Source organism: Lampetra planeri, chromosome 52 (assembly GCF_965212315.1).
Source record: "Lampetra planeri chromosome 52, kcLamPlan1.2.h2, whole genome shotgun sequence".
Classification (NCBI taxonomy): domain Eukaryota; kingdom Metazoa; phylum Chordata; class Hyperoartia; order Petromyzontiformes; family Petromyzontidae; genus Lampetra; species Lampetra planeri.
The window spans coordinates 4069866-4095242 of NC_136158.1; the positions used below are offsets into that span (position 1 = coordinate 4069866).

The 25377-nt window shown below is 53.1% G+C and overlaps 1 protein-coding gene across 1 annotated transcript in view; it reads left to right on the forward strand.

Moving 5' to 3' along the window:
* Positions 1-25377, forward strand: part of LOC144734625 (ryanodine receptor 2-like) — a 260955-nt gene that overhangs the window by 17246 nt on the left and 218332 nt on the right. Inside the window, exons 5-20 of the mRNA XM_078616894.1 lie at positions 1817-1891; positions 3226-3304; positions 3829-3941; positions 5701-5800; positions 7229-7325; positions 9151-9225; positions 10198-10354; positions 10941-11105; positions 14889-15010; positions 16105-16288; positions 17011-17146; positions 20190-20285; positions 21764-21882; positions 22798-22931; positions 23600-23841; positions 25098-25290. Of these exons, the coding sequence (XP_078473020.1) occupies positions 1817-1891; positions 3226-3304; positions 3829-3941; positions 5701-5800; positions 7229-7325; positions 9151-9225; positions 10198-10354; positions 10941-11105; positions 14889-15010; positions 16105-16288; positions 17011-17146; positions 20190-20285; positions 21764-21882; positions 22798-22931; positions 23600-23841; positions 25098-25290 (2087 nt within the window). The remainder of the gene's footprint in view (positions 1-1816; positions 1892-3225; positions 3305-3828; positions 3942-5700; positions 5801-7228; positions 7326-9150; positions 9226-10197; positions 10355-10940; positions 11106-14888; positions 15011-16104; positions 16289-17010; positions 17147-20189; positions 20286-21763; positions 21883-22797; positions 22932-23599; positions 23842-25097; positions 25291-25377) is intronic.

The following is a 25377-nucleotide window of genomic DNA, read 5'->3' on the forward strand; positions in this document are numbered from 1 at the left end:
CCCCCTCCCCTCCCACCGCTGTGGATAAGAGGTCACTCGAAGGGATCTCAGAAGTGGTTCTGTGGTATCACCTTCTGCGGGCCTCTCTTCAACACACAGAGTGGTGGGGGAGGGGGGGGGAGGAATTCGCCGCTCAGCGAGCGTTCTGATTGGACCCTTCGTCTCGTGGCGCGTGACGCCGATCACGGCAGTTGGAAATAATTTGGAGGAGGGGGCGTGGGGGAGGAGGTTGATTAAGGACACGTTTTTTAACAAATAGAAAATATGCCTTGTCCTCAAAATAGCGTGGCCAGATTTTATTGTGTCCCACATAAACTGGGATGTTCGGGAATAATCCTGAAATTTGGGGAGAAAAAGGGAGAACATTTAAGAAAAAATAACTTTTTCGAAGTTCAAATCTTTTCGGGGCTCTAAAATCAACGTTGACTTCATTGGTACCTCATTTGCCAGTAAAAAAACAATTATCATATTTTTTACTGGCAAATGAGGTACGAATGGTGTAAATGCTTACCCCGAGCTATCATACTCTGATGGTGCATTATCTTTGAGTTGTGCGCCTTTTGGCGTCATCTGGTCCAACCCATGTGAGACTAGGCTCTAAGGAAAGCTGTCTCGGGTGTGGACCAATCAACTTCAAGGACAGTGCATACATTATCAGAGTTATGTTTTTTTTGTTTGCATTATGACTGCAGGTATTGTGGTCTATGTAAACATGACTCCTTGTAAAAAAAAGGCGTCAGTTTTGTTGCCAGATAAAAGGGTAAAAAAAAACAATTATCAACGTTGACTTGTTGCTAAGTGCGCAGGAACGACGAGACGGCGGGCAAGTCCCTGTCAAGCATCTACTCGTGCGCTTTATTTCAACGTGCGCGAAAGTAAACACGAGCAACGAACTACATCGATACTTTTCGATTTAAAGCTTCTTTCGTGACTGCAGGGATTCATCTTCTTGGTTCTTTCGGTAAAGTCACATAGAAGGGAAATAATAAAATAATAAAAATAAAACATTATAAAATTTCGATTTAAAGCTTTCGTGACTGCAGGGATTCATCTTCTTGGTTCTTTCGGTAAAGTCACATAGAAGGGAAATAATAAAATAATACAAATAAAACATTATAAAATCATTCAGACGCTGTCTTCCCGACAGACCTGTTCTTCACCTGAGAACGGCTGCTTGCGTTGTGGCCGAAACGTCGTGAGAATTGTATTATATAATGTTTTATTTTTTATTATTTTATTATTTCCCTTCTACGTGACTTTACCGAAAGAACCAAGAAGATACATCGATACTCTTTGGTTCTTTCGGCTAAGTCACGTAGGCATATAATTAAATTAATCACGACGTTTCGGGCGCAACACAAGCGTCCGTCATCACCTGAAAGAACCAAAGAGTATGGATTCCTGCAGTCACGAAAGCTTCAAATCAAGATTGAATCACATCGAGCTGTGGACACGAGGCCCACCGTTCAACCTTCAGTGGAATATAACGTGGGGGGTGGGTTGGGGGGTGGGCTGTGTACACGTTTGTTGGGCTTAAACGGTCTCGACCGTCAGCCGGTTATTTTGAGGACGCGACGATCGACGTCCTCGCGCGACCCGCAATGTGACGACCTCCACGCCGCGTCCAAGCAGGAGGTCGACCGCCGTCGGCTCGCGAGATCGAGTCGATGCACAGGTGGGATGCGTGGAGGCAAGACGCGGAGGTGCGTCGGGAAGGTTCATCACCGGCCGTAACCCACCCCTACCCCTACCCCCACACGATCCCTCCACGCTCCCCGCGCTGACGAGTGCCTCTGTATGTGTGGGGCGAGCACAGACGGCACAGGGAGGTGGACACAGGACGCTGCTGTACGGACACGCGATCCTCCTGCGGCACTCCTACAGCGGGATGGTGGGTTCCGTTCTCTCTCTCTCTCGAAGCACCACTGGTGGATGTGTGTGGAGGGGGGGGGGGCACAGGGGGTGGCCGATGGGGGTGATCCCCTCCTCCGCCCCCCATGGGAAGTTGGGACAAAGGGGGGCAGGAACGAGAAGAAATAACCCGGCATTGTTAAAAAAAATAAAAATTTGGCCCAGTTTTTATTTGTGCAATCGTTGGACGCGATCAGTCCGCTGCTGGATGAAGGCTCCCCCCCGGGCACTTTGCCATCGCTCGCAATCCTGCGATGCCACAGTCCTTCTCCCGCTCTACCCCGCGTTGGTCGCGCGGTGGGCCCTCTTCCCTGCTTTCGCTGCCGTTCTTTCACCAGTCTCGTCCACCGGCCGTCAATCATCTCCAGCCGTGGCACGTCCTTCCCAAGCCCCACTTACTTCCCCAGCTGCTCGGTGTCACGTCTTCGATTCGCATGCGATGCCTGATCCACGCGTTCCTCTTCCTGTCACCCAACGGAATTCCAATGACCCACCTCTGCGCGTGTTGCATTACGTGTGTGCGCAGCGAGTTGGTGCGGTGGGGAGTACGGGTGGTGCATATGCCCGTCATCCCAGTCGGTTAACCCCGTAACACCTGACTCTGTCTTGCCGCGGCCTCATGCCAGCGACGAGACTTTCACACTTCACGGGACAGCCTCAAAGTGCACCTAGCCTGGCACCAGCGCTGCGATGACGTCACCGCCGCATGGTGGCGAATGGCGGCTGCTGCTGCTGCTGTTGTCTGTGGGGAGTAGCGCCCTGCACTACGAATCGTGCCACCTGAGTTCAATTAGCAGCTGTGGCTAACATTGGCGTGTGATATCAGAACCAGTGTTCTGTGCCTCTCCTGTGTCGAAGTTAGCCTCAGATGAGTAGCTAGCGTGGTGTGGCTACACCATCCCGACTTGAGCCGTGCTGGCTACATGGTGGGGGGGGGGGTCCGTGTGGTTTTGTGTGTCTGTGTGTGCGTGTGGGGAGCGGTAGTGTAGCGGTTAGCACGCTGCGCTACGAACCTGGCGACCCAATTTCGATTTCCACTCGTGGCCAACGCCGGTGACGATTATCTGAACCGGTCCTGGGCCTCCTCCCCTAGGTCAACTCAGCCTTAAATGAGCACGTGTTGCGGTTTGTAAACATCGCCACCGGAGAGACAAAGGCGGCTGGGCGCGGTGCCGCTGGCCACCCACCCCCTCGTGTGCCGTTCGGGCCTTCATAGCTACTGCTCGCTAACGGCACTTTCCCCGACAGTCCGTTAAGGCTATACGGAGGGGACACCTTTGTCTTTGTGTGTGTGTGCGTGTTTTGACCTTGCAGTACTTGAGCTGCCTGTCGACGTCGAGGTCTTCGACAGACAAACTCGCGTTCGACGTCGGGCTCCAGCAAGACGCGTCAGGTGCGGTGCGACCGTGTCCCCCCCCCCCGCCATTGCTTCCGTGGAAGGGAATTCATGTTGTCGGGAATTTAACGCTGGGGCAGATTTTTTAGATTTATTTTTGTAAATCACTTTACCAAAAAAAATAAAAATTTCATCATGTAGTTTTCCATTTTTCCATAATAGAGTTTTCTTGGGTTAGATCGTGTAAATATATGTGTTGTCAAACCCACCACCACCCGACACAGCCAATTTATGAGGTTTGTCATGTAAACAACGTGGCCAATTCGTTACTAGTACAACACACACGGCCGAAAGCCACCATCGCCGCCGCCGCCGCTGCTGCTGCTACAGCTACGAGGATGACCAAAGTTTGCGCGACGATGGCTTATGCTCCCTGACGAGCTCGGCATTGATCGACAGTTCGATTCCTGCCACGGACACCCAGAGACGCACGCGCCCTTGTGCGCGCCGTGTCCCAGCGCAAATCGGGAGCCGTGCCGCGTGATTGAGTTGGTTGTCGGCGCGGTCCCTCCCCCGCGCAGGCGAGTCGTGTTGGTGGACAATTCACCCGGCGTCCAAGCAGCGCTCGGAGGGAGAGAAGGTCCGGGTGGGAGACGACCTCATCCTGGTCAGCGTGTCGTCAGAGCGCTACCTGGTGAGACGGCCCGTCGCAGCCGCGTCTCGTCGCGTCTCTCCTCCGGGGACGGCCGCCATCCTCGCCCACATCTCCGTCGCGTTCCATCCTGGGGCCCTCTCCTGTCTCTTGTCCTTTCACGGTTGCACACACTCTCAATTTCGGGCACCCCGTAGGTCAGCGACCAAACAGTCAGATGGTTGTGATCGGCCCGTGAGTACGTCGCTCGGATTAGAAACACGCCTTTAAATTGTGGAGAAGATTTGGCTGCTGTAAATGTCCACGTGAAGAAGCCATTTCGTTGAGCCGTCATTTGTTGCGAGGTATCTTCTGAAATAAAAGTAATATCTCAGTGGGCTTTACCCGGTACAATAAAATAGTTTAGTTTTATTTGTAAACTTTTTTTAATTTGCTTACCTTTCCTATACTTTTCACTCCTATCGTGTTTTTGTGTCGTTTGTTGTTGTAACGTTCTGACCCGCCCCTACTGGACATCTGTGAAACACATTCCTGCGGAGGGAGCTGGTAGGAACGTTGGGTTGCTCGGTCAATGGCCAGGGTCAACGGCGGCGTGGTGTATTCCGCAAATATGGCCGACTGTGAGGGCGGACACAAGCCGGCGTGAGTAGGTTAAACGTTGAGTTTTGTAAGGGCACCACGGGGTGACCAGCCGCTTCCCACCCAGCCCCTCCCTCCCCACCTAGCCCCTCCCTGCACGACGGACACAATAATCCCCTGTGGGCTGGTGTAACCAGGAGGTTCCTACCAGTAAAAGAGCTTTATAGCTTATCAGATTGTTCCAGTATAAATCAATATGATGATTCCGATTTGGAGTTTGCATGTTCTCCCCGTGGTTACTGGTATTTGTATCCGGGTCCTCCGTTTTTTTCCCCACATGCATTCAATCAATATACGTTTAGGATCATCATACGTTTAGACCAGTGGTTCTTCACCTTTTACTGCAGCCTTGTACCCCTTTGGTTCTCAATCGTAATTTTCTATAGCGTTAATAAATACATGGGTTTTGATGAAACAAAGTAGTTGTAATCACGTGCCCGTACTTAATTTGTGTTTCAATGATTTACCTTAAAAAAAAATCCGGCATGTCTCGCACCCCCAGTTTAAGAACCACTGGTTTAGAGCAGGGGTCCCCAACGCCCGGGCCACAGACCGGTACCTGTCCGTGGCCTGTTAGGAACCGGGCCGCACAGCAGCAGGAGGTGAGAGCGGTGAGTCCACGCGTGGCCCGCCCCAATTATTTTATTATTTACCACTTCCGTCCGTGCCTCTTTCCCGCACTGCGCGCTTATCTCAGTGTCACAGTGTTGGTAAGCCCACGAGCTCTAACCCCGAGTAGCCAGAATGAGTAAAAAAATAAACGTGGCTGGAGAGCTTCTTTGAAAAGGGGGAAAGACCCAATGATGAACCCCCCCCCGGTCCGTGAAAAAATTGTCTTCCACGAAACCGGTTCCTGGTGCCAAAAAGTTTGGGGACCGCTCGTTTAGAGTATTTGACTACTCTAAATGTCCACACGGTCATAAGCCACTTCGTTGGGCGTATCATTTGTGAGCTTAGCCAGGTCAACCTCTGAAAAAGAGCTATATAGCTCAGTGAGGCCTTACCTGGGGGGAAAAAAATGGTTAATTCAGCCACTCGGTGGCCTCTGCGGAGGGCAAATGTGGGCGACGCTTCGTCTGCGGCGTGGGCGGCATGGGTAGCGGGCGCCGTGGGGCTCGCGTTGCCGGCGCCGCGTGACCGGCTCCGTGTCTCTGCGCGGCAGCACCTCTCCTACGCCACGGGAGGCCTCAACGTGGACGCGTCGTTTCAACAAACGCTCTGGAATGTCGCTCCGACGTCGTCCGGCAGCGAGATCGCGCAGGGTGAGTGCCGGAGACGGCTCGGTAGCCGAGGGGGTGGGTGGCGCGTTTGCGGTGGCGGGTAAATAAAAACAAAAATGAAATATATTTAAATTTCAACAGCAATAATGATCATGGGACCTCCTTTGCCAGTATCAAAATATACTAAATAGGGGTTTTCCCCTTTTTTCTGCAACAAAACTGACACCTTTTGCAAGGAATCATGCTTACATTAACCACAATACTTGCAGTCAAATGCAAATAAAAAACAATACTCTGATCATTTATGCATTGTCTTTGAAACTGATTGGTCCACACCAGAGACAGCTTTCTTTAGAGCGTCATCTGGTCGAACACCATATGAGACTAGGCTCTAAAGAAAGCTGTCTGGTGTGGACCAATCCGTTTCAAAGACAATGCATAAATGATCAGAGTATTGTTTTTTGTTTGCATTTGACTGCAAGTATTGTGGTTAATGTAAGCATGATTCCTTGCAAAAGGTGTCAGTTTTGTTGCCAGAAAAAAGGGGAAAAACCCTTTCAGCAATAATGATGATAACAATAATATAGATAATTATAAAACAACATCGTGTGCTGTGGAAGGTGGCCCGGCATTAAGCAATCACGGCCGAGATCCTGGGTTTGATTCCATCATTGTCATTGTTGTCAGCCATGATCAAGCCACTGCTGGATGGATGGGCTTCCCAATTACTTTTTTTTACTCAAATATGAGTCGCCAACATTTTTTGGGAAAATACGTTGGGCACGTTCATGGTGGGTTGCGTGTAATAACAAGCATACGATGGAGAGACGAGGGATAATTTAATCATGGAAAATGTATTAACATTTTTTTTAATCATAATATTTTTTGTTCATTTGCCTTTGGGATTGTGGAACTGATGTTTCCCGGCAGTGTTGGTGCAAGTAGGGACATTTCTGCACCATATTCTTGGTTCTTTCGGTAAAGTCACGTAGATAGAAAATAAAAATAATAAAATTAAATAAAGATAAATGTTGTTTAAATAAATTGAAAATAATGAAAGCAAAAAACCACAACAAAAAAAAATAGTAAAATAAAATTGAAACTTAAAGTAAATAAAAAATAATCAAACAAAAAAACCCACGACGTTTCGATCACAACACAAGCGGTCTTCCTCAGGCGTGACTACAGCAAAAGAACCCAGAATATGAATTCCTGCAGTCACGAAAGTTTTAAGTCAAAATTTCTGCACCACTTTGGACTTTCTGAGTCGCATAAGCACAGTCTGTTAATCAACTGCTACTCAGTCGCCGGATGCTCTCGTAAATATATTCGTATGCTGAACTTCTTTCGCACAGTACGTAGTACGATACGAATCTGTATGAGCTTATCGACAGTCCCGATTGGTCGGACGACTGGATGTTTGTTAAGACGAGGCCCCGCGATTGGCTGACCGCCGCTGTTCTGCTGCAGGCTTCTTGATTGGCGGGGACGTCTTGCGCCTCTTCCACGGTCACATGGACGAGTGCCTCACCGTCCCGTCCGCCGACCTCCCCGAGGAGCAGCGAAGGTTTGGGACCGCACTTTGGCCCCGGAAATACGTTCCCCGAGCGAGCGAATGCGGAACCGCTATTCCAACGTGTCACGCGGCGGCCACCCGGGTCTTCGCTTGCTCTTGAAGGGAGAGAGAGAGAGAGTACGACTCTCGAGGAATCACGGACGGGCAGGCTGTGGGCCTCGCTGTAAACTCTCTCAAGCTCTGCGGTCCTCTAAGTGTTAAGATGTTTTCGGCCAATTACTGAATGTTTATGCACGTGGGAGGAGACAGGAGGACTACGGAGAAAACCCGCACGTGCGACGGGGCAAAGCTCGATCCCATATAGGTGGAACAGATGGACATTATTCCACATTCCGCTTTAGCGTGTTCTCCTATTGAGATGGGGTACAGAGCTCCTCGCCGCCGCCTCCACACTGCTGGTCTGCATGGCTCAGAGGTCGCAAGCACCAAGCAGTCAGTAACAAACAGCACTGTAAGAGTTGGAACAGATGATGAATTGAGCGAACTTATTAGAACTTGGGAAAGGAGGCGATGGGAGAGGGAATTCCCAAGTCGAGCGGTGTTTGGGAAGGAGCGGGAAGAGAAAGTGCAGTGGCCTACAGTGTGAGTCAGGAGTGAGCGAGTAAGCAGTGAGTCAGTGAGTGCTGGAGTGAGTCAGTGAGAAGTCGGTCGGTGAGGAGTGAGCCAGTAGGTTGATGGAGTGAGTCAGGAACGAGTGAGTCAGTAAGGACTGAGTCAGTAAGGAGTGAGTCAGTGAGTGCTGGAGTGAGTCAGTGAGAAGTCGGTCGGTGAGGAGTGAGCCAGTAGGTTGATGGAGTGAGTCAGGAACGAGTGAGTCAGTAAGGACTGAGTCAGTAAGGAGTGAGTCAGTGAGTGCTGGAGCGAGTCAGTGAGAAGTCGGTCGGTGAGGAGTGAGTCAGTAGGTTGATGGAGTGAGTCGGTGAGGAGTGAGTCAGGAACGAGTGAGTCAGTAAGGAGTGAGTCAGTGAGTGCTCGAGTGAGTCAGTGAGAAGTCGGTCGGTGAGGAGTGAGCCAGTAGGTTGATGGAGTGAGTCGGTGAGGAGTGAGTCAGGAACGAGTGAATCAGTAAGGAGTGAGTCAGTAAGGAGTGAGTCAGTGAGTGCTCGAGTGAGTCAGTGAGAAGTCGGTCGGTGAGGAGTGAGCCAGTAGGTTGATGGAGTGAGTCGGTGAGGAGTGAGTCAGGAACGAGTGAATCAGTAAGGAGTGAGTCAGTAAGGAGTGAGTCAGTGAGTGCTGGAGCGAGTCAGTGAGAAGTCGGTCGGTGAGGAGTGAGCCAGTAGGTTGATGGAGTGAGTCGGTGAGGAGTGAGTCAGGAACGAGTGAGTCAGTAAGGAGTGAGTCAGTGAGTGCTCGAGTGAGTCAGTGAGAAGTCGGTCGGTGAGGAGTGAGCCAGTAGGTTGATGGAGTGAGTCGGTGAGGAGTGAGTCAGGAACGAGTGAATCAGTAAGGAGTGAGTCAGTAAGGAGTGAGTCAGTGAGTGCTCGAGTGAGTCAGTGAGAAGTCGGTCGGTGAGGAGTGAGCCAGTAGGTTGATGGAGTGAGTCGGTGAGGAGTGAGTCAGGAACGAGTGAATCAGTAAGGAGTGAGTCAGTAAGGAGTGAGTCAGTGAGTGCTGGAGTGAGTCAGTGAGAAGTCGGTCGGTGAGGAGTGAGCCAGTAGGTTGATGGAGTGAGTCGGTGAGGAGTGAGTCAGGAACGAGTGAATCAGTAAGGAGTGAGTCAGTGAGTCGGCGAGGAGTGAGTTGGTGGGCGGTGGAGTGACGGCGTGCGGCGTGCTGTTGACCCTGTTGCCTTGTGCCGGCCGGCGCGTGCGTGCAGGTCGGTCCACTACGAAGCCGGCGCCGTGTGCTCTCACGCCCGCTCCCTGTGGCGCTTGGAGACTCTGCGAGTCAGGTGACCGCACGTCAGCACGCACGTCGGCACGCGACCTTGGTCATGCGTTCTGGATGACCACTTTCTCCAGTGGTGTGCGAACGTGGTCATCCAGAACAGACCATGACGACGTGTAACGATGCAACGCCCCCGATCCACAAATACTCAGGAGGCATCACGGCGATGCACTCCGCTTTCTCCTGCTGACGCGCTTATCTAGCCTTGAACCACCTGCATGTGAGATTGCGGTTGTCGTGTCTGCGTCTGCACCAGCCAGCCGTAGGGAAAAAAGAGATTCGGTGGCAGAGAGGAGAAACGCACCCATGTTGGCTGTGATTGACAAGTAACCCGGGCCCGCGCGGGAGGTGTTGCTCGAAGGGATTGATGGCTGGCGGTCGAGACTAATGGCCGAGTGGCAGCCAAAGGTGGAGAGAAGATGCCCGAGAGGGTGGCCTGGTGCGGAGATGAAGCGAGGGAATTTGCGGTCGTGCGCGGGAGCTAAATTGACTGTTGCGTTGCGAGAGCTTGATAGATGGTGACGGCTTAGAGAGAGACCTTCCTCTAGCAGTGGATAGATCATGGCTGGTGGTGATGATGACAATCTTAATTTGTCTATTTGTCAGTCCGCACACTCCCTTGGGTGATTGTCATCATGCAGAGTTAAATAGGGGCTCATTCTGACGGGAGGGAACCAGCTGATCTCACGGGATTTTGAAATCTCTCAACCCGCTTTCCAGTCCTCCGCCACCATCTTGCCTTATCAACGAATCATAATTGACCACCACGTGGTATTAATGCCATTCTTGTAGCGCAAGGCTGGCACCGAGGCGCCGTTCCACAAGCACAGTCCGCAGTCGTCCCACGGTTGGGCGCGACGCTGCGAGTGTGCGGTCCCCGTTGAGCACCAGGGCGGCCTGCTAGATTCGAATCCGCTTAACGTTCCGCTGAAACCCCATTGGGGCTGCGTCACCGCCCCCCCCCTCCCCCCCGTAGCTGGAGCGGAAACCACGTGCGCTGGGGGCAGCCGTTCCGGCTCAAGCACATCACGACCGGGAAATACCTGGGCCTCACGGAGGACAAGACGCTGTGCCTGCAGGACCGCGAGAAGTCCGACGTCAAGTCCACCGCGTTCTGCTTCCGCATTTCCAAGGTGCCCCCGACCCATCTCCTCCAAATCCCCCCCCTCCCCCACCCCGGACATTCATCGTCAGTCGTCGTCATTGCCACACACCGCAAGTGTAAAAACAAAAGTGCCCGAGCGGCAATGTAATCAAGCTCGGTTTGAATGGAGCGCCACACACGAGGGTGGCATGGGAATCTCGACAAAGTTTTTAGTTTTTTGACGATCAGTTAAATGGTTTACACCGCGGCGTCAAAAAGGTAAAGGCGCAGCCCTGCAATCGCTCGCTCACGCTCCTGCTGGCGGAAGGGACTCCGTCAGAGGGAGCTTTCGAGAGTGTTTGGCCCCAAGATCTCTGCAGTGTGGCAGTTAACTTCCGCTGTCAATGCGCACAGCAACCACTGGAAATGCACGGCGTAATTCAGGTGAAGAATTCCGCCATGGTTCCATCGTTTGCTTTGAGCGGAGCGACTCCTTGGCTTGAGAGGCGTGCGTAGGGAGCAGGCCACGGTTGAGAAACGTTGCGACGCCCGTGGCGACGCCCGTGACGACCCCCGTGGCCCTTGAGCTGTGAACCATGGCCTCCAACGATGGGTCGTGCGCTGTGGCGATGCAGGAAAAGCTCGACTCTGGGCCCAAGCGAGAGATCGATGGGATGGGGCCTCCGGAGATCAAGTACGGGGACTCGGTGTGCTTCGTGCAGCACGTGGACAGCGGCCTGTGGCTCACGTACCAGGCTCCGGACTCCAAGACCGCCCGCCTGGGCATCCTCATCCGCAAGGTGCGCGCCCGCCTCTCAGATCTGTCGCGCCCGTCTCCGCGACTGCGAGCGCGTCCCATGAACACGGGGCGGGCAGGCGAGCGGGCACCGCTCATACCTTACAGTAGGTGGGGATCTCCTTGGGTGGGGGCACGCGCACCGCCCGTACCTGATAGTAGGTGGGGATCTCTTTGCCGTTAGTCAAATGTGAGGAGTCCGCTGCCGATGTCGATGTTGATGTTGTTGCGCCCCTGCCCTGGCTATCCCCCAAACTCACCGCACCGCGCCGTGAAGCAGTTGCTGCCCTTGATGCTGATCTACGTTCGTTGAAGATCTTTCGCCCCGCACATAGGGAACCGTGCTAGTCGGAGGTGCGGATGTGACGGTGTTTTTGTGCCATTATTGGGGACTGGGCCGACACCATCAACTCACTGCAATTCATAACCCAGTTTAACCGAAGGTGTCTGCCTAGAATCTGAACTGGCATCTCAGTGGTGCCAGCTCATTGTTATTGTTGTTACGCTCGCTTACCCAGGAAACCCTCGCTGAGTCTCAGGACTCTTGTAATGAGGGTCTTGCCAAGTTTTAGCCGCAGCAGGAGGAGGCAATGATCGCTAAGCGTGATTGCAATTGAGTGATTTGTGGGTAATTTTTCAAGTTTCATCAAATTTGGAGCACGACGCCGGCACACAGTGAGTGGTCTACTCTTTTTTTTATGACGCCGCAGGATATTTAACGTCCACTGTGCAGCAGATGGAACCTAGCATTTTACGATTAATACCTCCGCAGTATTATCCAGGGCAGCCAGGCTGATTCGAACCTCCGTAACATCGGTGAATGCACGGTTGTGGAATCGGTGATTCACATTTTATTTACGAGCAAAATTTCACAGTTGCTTTATATATCCATCAATCTAGTGGACAGTCTGGACAAATATTATCCAGAAGTTTTTGTTAAAGTGACGGATATGTTGCTTGGATTGACACGTAGTGGCACAGAACGGAGTTCTGATTATTGATGCATCTCCGCCTGCCCGATGAACGAAATACTGAAATTAACAACGAAACGTCGCAGTGAACGTCACCGGATGTTTCCCGTCTTGTAGGGGATCCCGAATTATCCTCAATTGCTGTGGGCCAGGCTTGGGCGCGTTGAGCACTCTGGTGGTGCTTCAGTCGCTTTTGTACGGCCAGCGGCGAGCAACTGTCTTGAGATTAGGTTGCCAGCGACTTTTGCCACCAACTCGCTCGCTCACTCCGCGCGAGGGTCGGCGAATCGCAGACGCGCGGGCGACCCCGGGCTGACGACACCGCCACTCGTCGCACGGTCGCGGCTCCCGGCTAACGACATCGCCACGTGTCCCACGGTCGTGGCTCCCAACCGACGACACCGCCACTCATGTGCAGTGACGCTCGTACGCGCCTCCCCCCTCCCCTCCCCACCCCGCACCGGCTCCCCCGCCGTATATAGTCACGCGGACGCACTTACGGCTGCACTTTGAAGTGGCCTGCGAGGGTGCGCGGTTGACACTTTTATTTTCGTTTGCAACGCCGTTGGGGAGACGCTTATTTTTAGCGGGATGTGTAACGGATGCTGCGGCTGGCCCGACCGCAGTCGTGCCGACCGACCGGGACAAGTCGCCGCCGATCGCCGTGGAGGAAATCGCGGCGCTCCTTCCACGGAAGAGAAAGCCGCCGCTTTGGCCGATTCTGCTTTCTCAGTTCGGTGCCTGAGGAATACACAGGGTGGCCCAAATGTCAGGACACACGGGGTTTTAATATGCATATATTTAAGCAAATCGCATAGGGTTATTACATTTCTGTCAACAATTTTTCGAACTGACTTATGGTAACTTGAATGCGTGCAGTGGATTATGTTTCAAAATAAATTTAGGACTCTTTTTAAAGATTGCAGGTGTAATTACAGTGTAGAGACTCCTCTACTTACGAACGGTCGATTTACGAACTTTCAGAGTTACGAAAAAACCTGCCCGTATGTTCGGTTGCCTGTTTCGACCGAGAGTCGTAATTTCAACCGCCGTGCAATAGATGGCGACAGTGGCATCTACATCTGCAGAACATGAAGACACCAGCGGCATCTACATCTACAGGAGATTTTTCAACTTTTAAAGCCATTCCCCGTGTTTAGTGTACATGCCATATAACGCGCTTGGAATCGACAGGAGTAAATTTGAACTGCGGAACAATTCGACTTACGAACAGACCTCTGGAACCTACCTCGTTCGCAAGTAGAAGAAGACACTGTGCTTATGTTTTGAGTTCTCAATTCAGTGCAACAATGGATCGTTCTGCACTGCCCTCTGATGACAACGTAGCCCCATAGCAGCAGCAGCCTATAGCACCTGTTGGTGTATGGTGGTTGCCCGACCAATAGCTATCCAGGTCGAAACCCGCTTAGCTTCTGAGATCTGATGACATTCCGGGCGATGAGTCATCGGCCACGAGTTACTCTTCGAACGCGTAGACGTCATTTACGATTTTGTAGGCCGCTGGCTTAGGATCCCAACGACGCGAGTTCAATTCCTGGCACGGGTTCAATTCCCTCGCCCTGCCTCCGAGTGCCAAGCGCAAGTCCCTTGAGTCATATTCGAAGGTGAATGCGAGCGCCACTCGCAAATGTGAACCTGGTTTGTGCCCCTCTTGGGTCGAGCCGGCATAAAGCGAGCACACGATACAGTGGGCTGTTTTTTTTTCCGATGCTGAACACCGGCTAAGGAGAGACTAAAGCATCGCCAATCCCTGAATGTGGCATTGTGCAGTGTTAATGGGCTCTCGCTAACGGTACCGGTTCGCTCGTAACACAGCCCAAACGCGAGGCCTAGATGTTTGGTTTTTGCATGCATGTAAATACACCGTTGTTTAAGTTTAAATTACACATTCACTCCTCCTTCATCCAACGGTCAATCAATCAAACGTCGGTGACAGGGGTGTATTTGACCATACTTCACCATGCTGGTTAGTGCACATTGGCGAGGAGGAGGAGAGGAGGACAGGCCCCAGAACCGGGTCGAATGTCATTCACCACCGACGGTAGCCTTGGCCACGAATCAAACTCAGGTGTCGAGTTTTTCCGCTTTTCCAGTCCAGACCAAATCCGCATGCATTTCTCAGTCAAGGTCCCGGCACAAGGACCCCCCCCCCCGAATCGATTCCTACCACGAGAACAGAGACGGAAATTCCCGGACCGTCCTCGTCGGGACCTGGGCAGGTGGTGGCTCCCTGCGCGGGCCGCCGGGTTCGTAGCAAAGTTCGCTAACCACTGTGCCACCCCTCCACGCTGACTGCCACATACTGCCTGGGAGAATTCCTCGTGTGTTGTTTCACCGCGTCGCGAGCCGTGGCTACGAAATGCAGCTGTGTCACGTAAACTGTGCAAGGATTAAAATAAAAAAAAATTCCCACCGGTTAAGGTGTAATGAGCTATGTAGCTCTTTTTCAGAAGCGGCCTGGCCTCCAAATGATCACTCACCGAAGCGGATTGTCATCTTGTGGAAATTTATAGCAGGCAAATGCTCTAAACGCACGTTGATTCTAAACGTGGAGAGAAAAACTGGAGGACCCGGAGAAAAATCCAAACAACCACGGGGAGAGAGAGACGCAAACTACAAATATACATCAGGCGTCAGGGTTGGAATCTCATCCCACCACCTCCGGCACACGGGGCGACGTGGTGAACATCTCACCACTGTGGCGCCCAACGTTGACGCGCTGTGGTTTGAGTGTGAGGTCACGCAGACCCCCACGTGGAGTTGACCCCTTTTTGCTCCTCGCGTCCACACGGCAGGCGATAGTCCACCAGGAGGGACACATGGACGATGGGCTGACGCTGTCTCGCTCTCGGCCCGAAGACTCGCGCACGGCTCGAATCATCCGCAGCACCACCGCGCTCTTCAACAGCTTCAACAGGTAACGGCAGCCGAGCGGGCCAGTGAGGGTTGCACCGTAGCGTCTGCTGGACATCTGCGAAAAATATTGGACGTCTGTGAAAAAGAGCTTCACAGCTTATTGGATCCCTTCGGTAAAAATAAGCATCAGATTCTGATTCCATATCGCTGCACGACGCGAGTTCGGGTCGCGTCCCCACCGTGTGTTGTTCGGCGCTGGCTGTGCGACATTTCGCCCACCACTGACCTTCACAAACACGTTTCAGGACGAACAAAACTTTGGCGAAAAGTGCATTGTTGCCCTTCGGAACCATGATCGAAAACCGGCCCAAATTGCGTCAAAAGGGGTTTCCCATTGATTTTATGGGAATTTATGAGAAAACCCTGTGGCCAGAAGCGTTTGGTCATGCTACGGTGGGGCCCACGGTTTGAGACTGGTCCCTGTAGTTTGCGGGGTAGATTTACGCCACCAGGTCTTCCTGTGGGGTTGGCGACTTAATTAAAGTGCCAGGTAATGACATTGGCATCGTCCTGGGTTGCTCGCCGCTGACCGTCAGGATGGAATATGGGCATTTTGAAAAGTTTGCATGCGATCTCAAAGTGGCTTGCGCGGGACTTTATTTGCAGTTTTGGCTGGCCATCGGACAAGGACGGTCACTGTGTCGCGCGCGTTCAGACGCGCTTCTGCGGCCGTCTGGAACGCTCTGGAGCTGCACACTTTTAAATGATAATCAAGATTGAAAACTCATTGCTCTAGAACTGCTTTTTGTGTTTAGTTTGTTGTACTTCTCCCCGCACCTCTGATTAGCACGGTTGGACACGTATGGTGCGGAAGAAGTTCAACGTACATAAATACAATCCTGACATGCATCCGTTTTTTCTTTCCTTTCCCCCTTGCTAACCCTCCCGTGTCCACTGTCGATGCACGCTTGACACCTGGGCACCGCGACACTGTGGTATCATGACACCGTGACACCGTGACATCACGACACCCTGACACTGTGATACCACGACATCATGACACCGGGACACCGGGACACTGCGACACCGTGACACTGTGACACCTGGACACCGCTGACACCGCCATCGACACCACCGACACCGTCGACGACGCAGTGGGCTGGACGCGCTGCGAGCCAAAAACCGCCCGGTGCGCGTGGAGCTGCCCTTCGTCGCCATCCGCCTGAGCCTCCAGGACCTCATCGACTACTTCCAGCCACCGTCGGACAGCCTGGAGCACGAGGAGAAGCAGATCCACCTGCGCTCGCTCAAGAATCGGCAGAACCTCTTCCAGGAGGAGGTGAGCGGGGCGGGGGCCATCGAGCCACGCGGTGCGCTGCGTGGCGACGCGCTGTTTTGCCCCCCCCCGCCCTCGATCGTTCTGCGAGCCCCCCCCCTCCCCCGCTGCCTTCGCCCGGGGGTGTCGCCCACTGGGGCAGTTGGATAGCGGACGCTCGGCTTGGGGAATTCCCTCCCGTCGTGCCTGTTCTCAAACGCTCCTTCGTGACCTTTGCCCCAGTTCAAGAAGCACGTGAACTCTTAACATCTCGTTTTGAACTTTGATATGTACCCACGTACGTGTGTGTGTGTGTATGTATGTAGAGACGATGTAGACACCAGACAGGAGATGTAGCGAGATGGGGGCGAAGGGAGATGCAGAAGAGAGAGGGAGAGATGGAATGAGATGAGAGAGGATGTGGACAACAGACAGGGGATGCAGTGAGGGGAAGGACAGCAAACTAATGACAAAAAGCAGTTCTAAAGAAATGAGCTATCAATCGAGATGATTTAAAAGTGGACAGCTCCAATGGCTTCCTCAATATCGGAAAGGAAAAACGTTCCAGACGGCCACAGGAGCGCGTCTGAAAAGCGCGTGATTGAGGTGACCCGTCTTCGTTCGATGAGGGTAGAGCCGTTTGTTGCCGGGCTGTACCTGTACTCACCTCTCTCCCGATATTATATATATGTGTGTGTGTGTGCGTGTGTATAAATGTTGTTGCGTCGCGCGACCGCGTGTCACAGGGCATGATCACGCTGGTGCTCGAGTGCATCGACCGCCTGAACCTCTACAACAGCGCGGCGCACTTTGCCGAGACGGCGGGCGAGGAGGCGGGAGACTCGTGGAAGGAAATCCTCAACTCCCTGTACGAGCTGCTCGGTAAGCCGCGGGACGTCTCGGACTCGTGTAAGATAGTCACGAATGAAGTAAGCATATTAATCTTGATCTGAAGCTTTCGTGACTGCAGGAATCCATACGCTTTGGTTCTTTCGGTAAAGTCACGTAAGTAGAAGAAAAATAGATCACGACGTTTCGATTGCAACACAAGCAATCGTCATCAGGTGGGACAACCACAGCAAGAAAAAAAAACACTTCAGCAGTTTTTTCAATCTAGATTTGAAGATGCATCTCTCCAGTGGCTTCCTAATATCAGAGGGAAGAGCGTTCCAGACGGCCGTCTTTGTACGATGGCGATCCAAAAGCCGCTGCCGGCGAGGATGGACCAGAGTTTGCGTGATGGCGAGACGAGGTTTTAGCTCGGCATGGCAAATGATCGGCGGAAAATTGACCCCTGTGCTGAGAGGGTTCTGCGCTGGCTTGGCTCGGATTTACCAGTGGAAAAAGTGGTCTAGGGGCAGCTCAACATGAGGACGTGACTCTGGCAACTCCCTCTGCAGCAAGCCCCACCTTAATTCCTGGTTAGCTCCGCCCCCCCCCGAACATCTCCCCCCCCTCACCCCACTTCATGATTCTACGAAGTAATCGTAGTTCGCACAAATCACAGAGCGGACAGATCGCACGACGGTCGAGTCCGTCTCTGTCGCAAGCAACCGATTGCGCAACCGGCCGCGTGCGCAGACATCCGCACGCGTTTAACACGTGGCAGGCTTTTCGCGACCAATATCGTTCGTAGTAAAGGTTTTTTTTGGGTTAGATCGCGCAAGTGTAAATGTTGTGCCGTAATCCCTCCACCGCCCGACACAGCCAGCAAGGTTTGCCACGTAAACAACGCGCCAACCGGTTACTACTTCAGCCCACACACGCACCGGCCGCGCGCGTGAAGCGCGCGACCCGGGCTTGCATGCGAGCGACCTCTCGGGTATCGACCCTGGCTCGAGATACCTTTTTTGATCGCCTCCATTTAGCGGTGGAAATGGGATCCACGCGTAGATGGCTTTAGTGGTGGCTCACTCAGCCTCGGCCGGGCCGTCGGGGGAGAAGGGCGCACCATTAACTAGGAGCGCATCGCCCACCCACCCCACACCACACCACCACCACCACACCACCACCCACCTCCCTGGGGGCCTCTAAATGTGGACGGGTCTCACGTTCTCCCGGCGACCCGAGCAGGTGCCCGTGGCATCGGGTTTCCTTGTGCGCGGCGCGGAGAGTTGGCTAAAACCAATGCCGCCTCCGCCACCGCCGTGGTTCACGTCCTAGGAGGCAGCGGTTGGCAGCGCCGGTGACGGGGAACGCGGTGGGAATGTTTCGGCAGGACGAGGGCACCCACCCCTCCATGCCGTGGCGGGCCAGGAGGGTTCTAATCGGATCTCTGACCGCGCTTCAGTCGCGCCGGTAGGCGGCTATCGGTGAGGGTGGGAAGCGTGTAACGTGCGGCATAGTCGCTGAGCCACACGGTGGATTTTCTTGCTGCCCTAACACCTCCGCTGGCCCACCTTTCGTAGCCTTGGGGTTGTGGCATGCCTACAACACCTGTGGCATACACAGGTGGTCCCTTGGCCAAGCACTGTCCAGGCAAAAGAGGGCGGACGAGCTCGGAGAGCATCGCGGGTGATATCGTCACCGCGTATCATCGTCGTCAACAGTCTAGAATTCGCCCACAATCGCAATAATAATAATAGTAGTTTTATTTTATAGCAGATTGAAACTCAAAGCTCTGTACGTCACAAAGAACATCAACGCTGGTGCGAGACACACCGCGGAAACACAACAGGAACAATCTACAGGGTGCTTAATTTGTATTTATTTACACTTCTGAGAATACCACGATAAATGTGCTTTGTCCAGGCTCTGGAGACCACCTGGAGAAGATTCCAGGCAATGCGTTGGCAATGATGGCGAACAAGTGGAGACTCTGACTTTTTTAAGCGATTAACATACATTTGTTATTATGTTACAGTATTTATCCGTTCTTTTTCCATTGAAAACGATAGTCCCATATAAGTGTTAACATGTTTTGAAGCAACCTGTACAAATGGTGTACGGAGGCAAACGTGACACCAACCAGGCTGAGTGACAGCCAAACATCGGCAGAACTCCAGGGAACAATTACAACAACAACAACAACGACGACTACGATAGTTGGATTCCACAAAGGGTCATCCATGCAAACGGCAACCCTCACAATTAGGGAACAACTGTGATGCATCCTCATAGTCAGGGAACGGTGCAGGCCATTCGGGCTCGCAGCCCCCTTACCTGATTGGGGTAACGGTCGGCTACAGAGAGGGGAAGTGAAAATTGGGAACACGGTGAGGGAGATGGGGGGGAGGGGTTATTATTGTTCTCAACAGTCAGGCATTTGAACTTTGGTGTGACCAGAAACTGGAGGCTAGCTGAGCGAAGGAGTCCCGAGATGAGCGTCTAGACCCGGGTAGGCACAGAGCCCGCCGGGGGCCTCGGGATGGAGTGGACGACTGTGAGTGCAGATCGGTCTCCAACCCGACCCACCAAGGTGGCGAGATGTTAACTACCTCGCCTGGTATGCAGGAAGTCGTGGGTTTGATCCGGACCCTGACGCCTGCTGTATATTTGGAGTTTGCATGGTGACGAGATTTTAGCTACCTCGCCTGGTACGCAGGAGGTCTAAGGTTTGATCCGGACCCTGACGCTTGCTGTATATTTGGAGTTTGCATGTTTTCCTCCGTGGTTGTGTGGATTTTTCTCCGGTTTTGAGTATCAACATCATGCGTTTAGAGTAATTTGGGCTGCTATAAATTTCGACTTCGTTGAGCGATCATTTGCTGCCACGTCGCTTGTGAAAAAGAGCTATACAGCTCAGTGTGGCCTTACCTGGTAAAATACAAAGTTTAGACCCAAGGATCAGCACGATTTTAACGCCAGTTTCAAGATACGCGCGCAAATTAGTTTGCCATCTTCTCTGCCCGTTCAAATATTCCTTTATCGAGTTGAAATCCATCACCATTTTTCCGCCCCCCCCCCCTCCTTCGTGTTCTCACAGCTGCCCTCATCCGGGGCAACCACGGCACCTGCGCGCAGTTCTCTAACTCCCTGGACTGGCTCATCAGCAAGCTGGACCGGCTGGAGGCATCTTCCGGTGAGGGGGGCCTCACCCGTTGGCTCCGACGCCCGCGTTTCAGTCCGTCCGCTCTTGCCGCGCCGCGTCGGCGGCCCCAGCTCGCCGCTTTTACCGACCGCGGTAACCGAGCGGCACCGTTAAGATGCCGAGCGGCCACCGATAAGGGGAGCGCCACTGAAGGGCCGAGGTTTAAACAGAGCTGGTGCGTTTGATGAGCACGTTCACGTGAATCGAGCGACGGATGTGAGAGACATTGAGCGAGCGAGCGAGGCCCTGCAACCTCGCTCCGCTCAACGGACGTGTCCGCTCCTCGTATTCGTGCCGTTTGTTGCTGGCCACTGGGCATTGTGGGATTTTGCTCGGAGCACGTTCTCACAATGACGCGGTGGCGGCATGTGACGTCATCGCATTGGTCACCAAGGGCAATCAATCCTTTTAGCTCCGGGTTGTTTTTTGTATCTCCAAGTTTTGACCAATCCCTTCCATCTAAGTCGCTAATTAGCAACGCGACCTTACACTCAAGTTGAACTCGTGCTGCGTCGTCTCGACGAGAGTTTTCGTGGCCCCCACGTTACGGGCAGACTGACAGACGGCCTGCATTTGAACGCAGGATCTCAGCGCAATAACCTCCGAGCCACGTGGCCACTTCCTTCGTGAACTGTGGGTTTATAATTGCTGGGGCTGGTTGCCCTCAAGTGTCGTGGTTAGCCGCTACGCTGCGCTACGAGCCCGGCGAGCCGAATTCGATTCCCGCTCACGGCCAATACCGATGACGATTATCTGAACCGGTCATGGGCCTCCCCTAGGTCGACTCAGCCGCAAATGCGTACCTGGTGTGGTGTGTAAACATCGCCACTAGGGCGACAAAAGCGGTCGGGCATGGTGCTGGCCACCCAACCCCTAGTATGATGTGTCAGCCTTCATAGGTGCTCGCTAATAGCACTTGCCCAACAGTCTGTTAAAGGCTACACGGGGGAATCTTTGTCTTTGCGCTGTTGTTAGCGTGCTGCACTGTGAACCCCGCGACCTGAGTTCGTTTCCCTACTCGCAAGCCAACATCAGCGACGAATATCTGAACCAGTCCTGCGATCAACTCGGCCTTAGATGAGCTACTGACGCAGAGTGCATGTGAACAACAGCACATGGGAGACAAAGCCGGCGGGTCCTGATTCTTGCCACACCAACTCCCTCGTGTGCCGTGCCGGCCTTCACAGGTGCTCGCTAATAGCACTTGCCCCAATAGCCTGTTTAGGCTGTCCGGGGGATCTTTGTCTTTGAGTGGGTTGGGCGACCTTGGGTGGTGTGATTTAACATCTGTTGATTCGAGGAGAGGGTAGGGATTCGGGGTGAACGGTAGGTCCTGATGCTTGTCACACCACTTCCTCGTGCACCGTGCCGGCCTACGCAGGTGCTCGCTTAAAATCGCTTAGCCCAACCGTCCGTTGAAGGCTGTCTGGGGGGGGGGGGGGGGCGGGATCTTCGTTGTCTGTGCGCAGGTATCCTGGAGGTGCTGCACTGTGTCTTGCTGGAGAGCCCCGAGGCTCTGAACATCATCAAGGAGGGACACATCCGTTCCATCATCTCCCTGCTGGACAAGCACGGACGCAACCACAAGGTATGCACCTCCGCACCGGCGGTTTCCCTCCGCACCAGCAGGGCCCTCAGTGGCAGACAGTTGGGGGGGGGGGGGGCAGGATGGAGCCGAGATATGTAAAGCTGAGACAGAGATGTAGTGAGATGAGAGAGGATGTGGACAACAGACATGAGATGGAGAAGAGGTGAGAGTTACGGGAGATGCAGAAGAGAGGGGGAGAGATGTAGTGAGATGAGAGAGGATGTGGACAACAGACATGAGATGGAGAAGAGGTGAGAGTTACGGGAGATGCAGAAGAGAGAGGGAGAGATGTAGTGAGATGAGAGAGGATGTGGACAACAGACATGAGATGGAGAAGAGGTGAGGGTTACGGGAGATGCAGAAGAGAGAGGGAGAGATGTAGTGAGATGAGAGAGGATGTGGACAACAGACATGAGATGGAGAAGAGGTGAGAGTTACGGGAGATGCAGAAGAGAGAGGGAGAGATGTAGTGAGATGAGAGAGGATGTGGACAACAGACAGGAGATGTAGCGAGATGAGAGCAAAGGGAGATGCAGAAGAGAGAGGGAGAGATGAGAGAGATGTAATCAACAGATGGAGATGTAGCGAGGGGATGGACTGCAAACTAAACACAAAAAAGCAGTTCTAAAGAAATGAGTTTTCAATCTAGATGACGATTTAAAAGCGCATAGCTCCAGTGGCTTCCTAATATCGGAAGGAAGAGCATTCCAGACGGCCGCAGGAGCACACCTGAAAGTTACGAGCCAAAAGCGAGCATCAGCGGAGTTCGCGCGATGATGGTTTCGCAAAGGTATCGTGGTTCATTCGCGATGAGTGCGACCTTCCGAAAACACGCAACGGGAAGTCGAGGAGTTGCCTTGACGACAAGCAAAATATTGCTGGCTGGTTGACCACGGCGTTTTGCGTGGCGCGCAGATCCTGGACGTGCTCTACTCGCTGTGCGTGTGCAACGGCGTCGCCGTGAGAGCAAATCAGAACCTCATCTGCGACAACCTGCTCCCCGGCAGAGACCTGCTGCTGCAGACGCGGCTCGTCAACGACGTCACCAGGTGTCGCTCGCAATCGCTCACGAGTTGCTTCATTCACTCGCCCATGAACTCATTCGCTCGCTCATCGAACTCATTTATATTCGTTCATGCACCCACTCTTTCACTCGCTCACCCACTTCGTGCATTCACTTACTCACCCATTCATTCATTCACTCGTGCACGCATTCACTCACCCACTCATTCATTCACTTGCTCACTCACTCACTCACCCATCCACCCACTCATGAATTCACTCGCACATTAATTAGCTCATTCATGAATGCACTCACCCACTTATGCATTTATTCACTGACTGACAACATGTATTTCCCTTGCTCCAGGGCCTATGCCAACCACGCTATACCACGTAAAAAAGATCTAGATTTTTTTTTTACACATCCCATCAGCGATTTTTTTTCCTTCTCAGCACAAGCAAACTCTGCACCGGTTCCAACATTCAGTACCTCATCAGCACAGTCAGGCTTGCTTGAACCTAATTATTTTGTATTTTCTATGTGGTGGGACAAATATGGGAATGAGCGCGAATTGTCGGCTCATTGATCTGCTACGACGCGCAGGATTGATTAGATTCGACTTTTGATGACCAACTTTCCTTGAAGAGCCGAACGACCACGAGCGCCGCTTAACTGTCCCACGCTCCCCTCCTCCGCTCCCTCACCGGGGCTCAGCATGCGCCCCAACATCTACCTGGGCATCTGCGAGGGCACGTCGCAGTACAAGAAGTGGTACTACGAGATGGTGGTGGACTACGTGGAGCCGTTCGTCACCAACGAGCCGACGCACCTGCGCGTCGGCTGGGCCACGACGGAGGGCTATGCGCCGTACCCTGGCGGCGGCGAGGGCTGGGGCGGCAACGGCGTGGGCGACGACCTCTACTCGTACGCCTTCGACGGCCTCCACTTGTGGTCCGGTGAGCCGCGCACGACGCGGCGTTAAAGCCGCTGGGAATCGGGCGGCGGGCCGCCGTCGGCTCTCCGCAAATAAAAACCGCGGCGGTCTCCGTGATTCTGTTGGGGTCTCCGTGACTCCAACGGGAGTCTCCGCGATTCTGTTGGGGTCTCCGTCATTCCAACGGGAGTCTCCACGATTCCGTTGGGGTCTCCGCGATTCCAACGGGAGTCTCCGTGATTCTGTTGGGGTCTCCGTGATTCCAACGGGAATCTCCGCGATCCTCTGGGGTCTCCGTGACTCCAACGGGAGTCTCCGCGATTCTGTTGGGGTCTCCGTCATTCCAACGGGAGTCTCCGCGATTCCGCTGGAGTCTCCGTGATTCCAACGGGAGTCTCCGCGATTCCGCTGGAGTCTCCGTGATTCCAACGGGAGTCTCCGTGATTCCGTTGGGGTCTGCGTGATTCCAACAGGAGTCTCCGTGATTCCGTTGGAGTCTCTGCTATTCCGCTGGGGTCTCCGCGACTCCCACGGCGGTCTCCGCGATCCGCTGGGGTCTCTGCGATTCTGCTGGGGTCTCTCTCCCCTTGGTCGCGAGGATTTTTCTCTGGGCAGCTCCGATTTTTCCCCTCCACATTTAGAATCGACGTGCCGTTAGCGTATTCGGCTGCTAAACATTTCTAGACAATCATGACCCACTTCGTTGGGCTATCGTTTGTGATCGCCAGGCCGCTTCTGAGCTACGTAGCTCAGTGGGTCCTTGCCTAGTAAAAAACTTAAATTATTTTAGTATGGGTCTCGCTGAGTATTGGACTCTGTGGGTCTCTGGATCTCTATGGGTCTCTGTGAGTCTCTATGAGTCTGTAGAAATGTGCATTTAGAATATCTGGCTGCTATAGATTTCACACGATCATAAGCCACTTTGTTGGGCTATCGTTTGTGATAGCCAGGCCGCTTCTGAAAAAAAAGAGTTACACAAATTTTAGACTCTGTCTTCTCGACAGACCTGTTCTCCACCTGAGGACGGCTGCTTGCGTTGTGGCCGAAACGTCGTGAGAATAATTTTATGATGTTTTATTTTTATTACTTTATTATTTCCATTCTACGTGACTTTACCGAAAGAACCAAGAAGATGAATCCCTGCAGTCACGAAAGCTTTAAATCGAAAAAAAAGAGTTACACAAACTTCAGTGGGAGGGCCCTTATCTGGTCAAATAAAAAAAATTGTTGAAAACATAAAATAGTTTAGAGTCACGACGGCCTTCCGCGCTTCCGCAGGTCGCATCGCCAAGCCCGTGGGCTCGCCGGGCCAGCACCTGCTGAGCGCGGACGACGTGGTGAGCTGCTGCCTGGACCTCAGCATCCCCAGCATCTCGTTCCGCATCAACGGGCACCCCGTGCAGGGCATGTTCGAGAACTACAACACGGACGGGCTCTTCTTCCCCGTCGTCAGCTTCTCTGCTGGCATCAAGTGAGCGGTTTTTGTTTGCGCATTGGTTTTTCTTTTTTTTGGCACGTTGGGGTTTTGGCGCATTGGGGTTTTGGCTCGTTAGGGGGT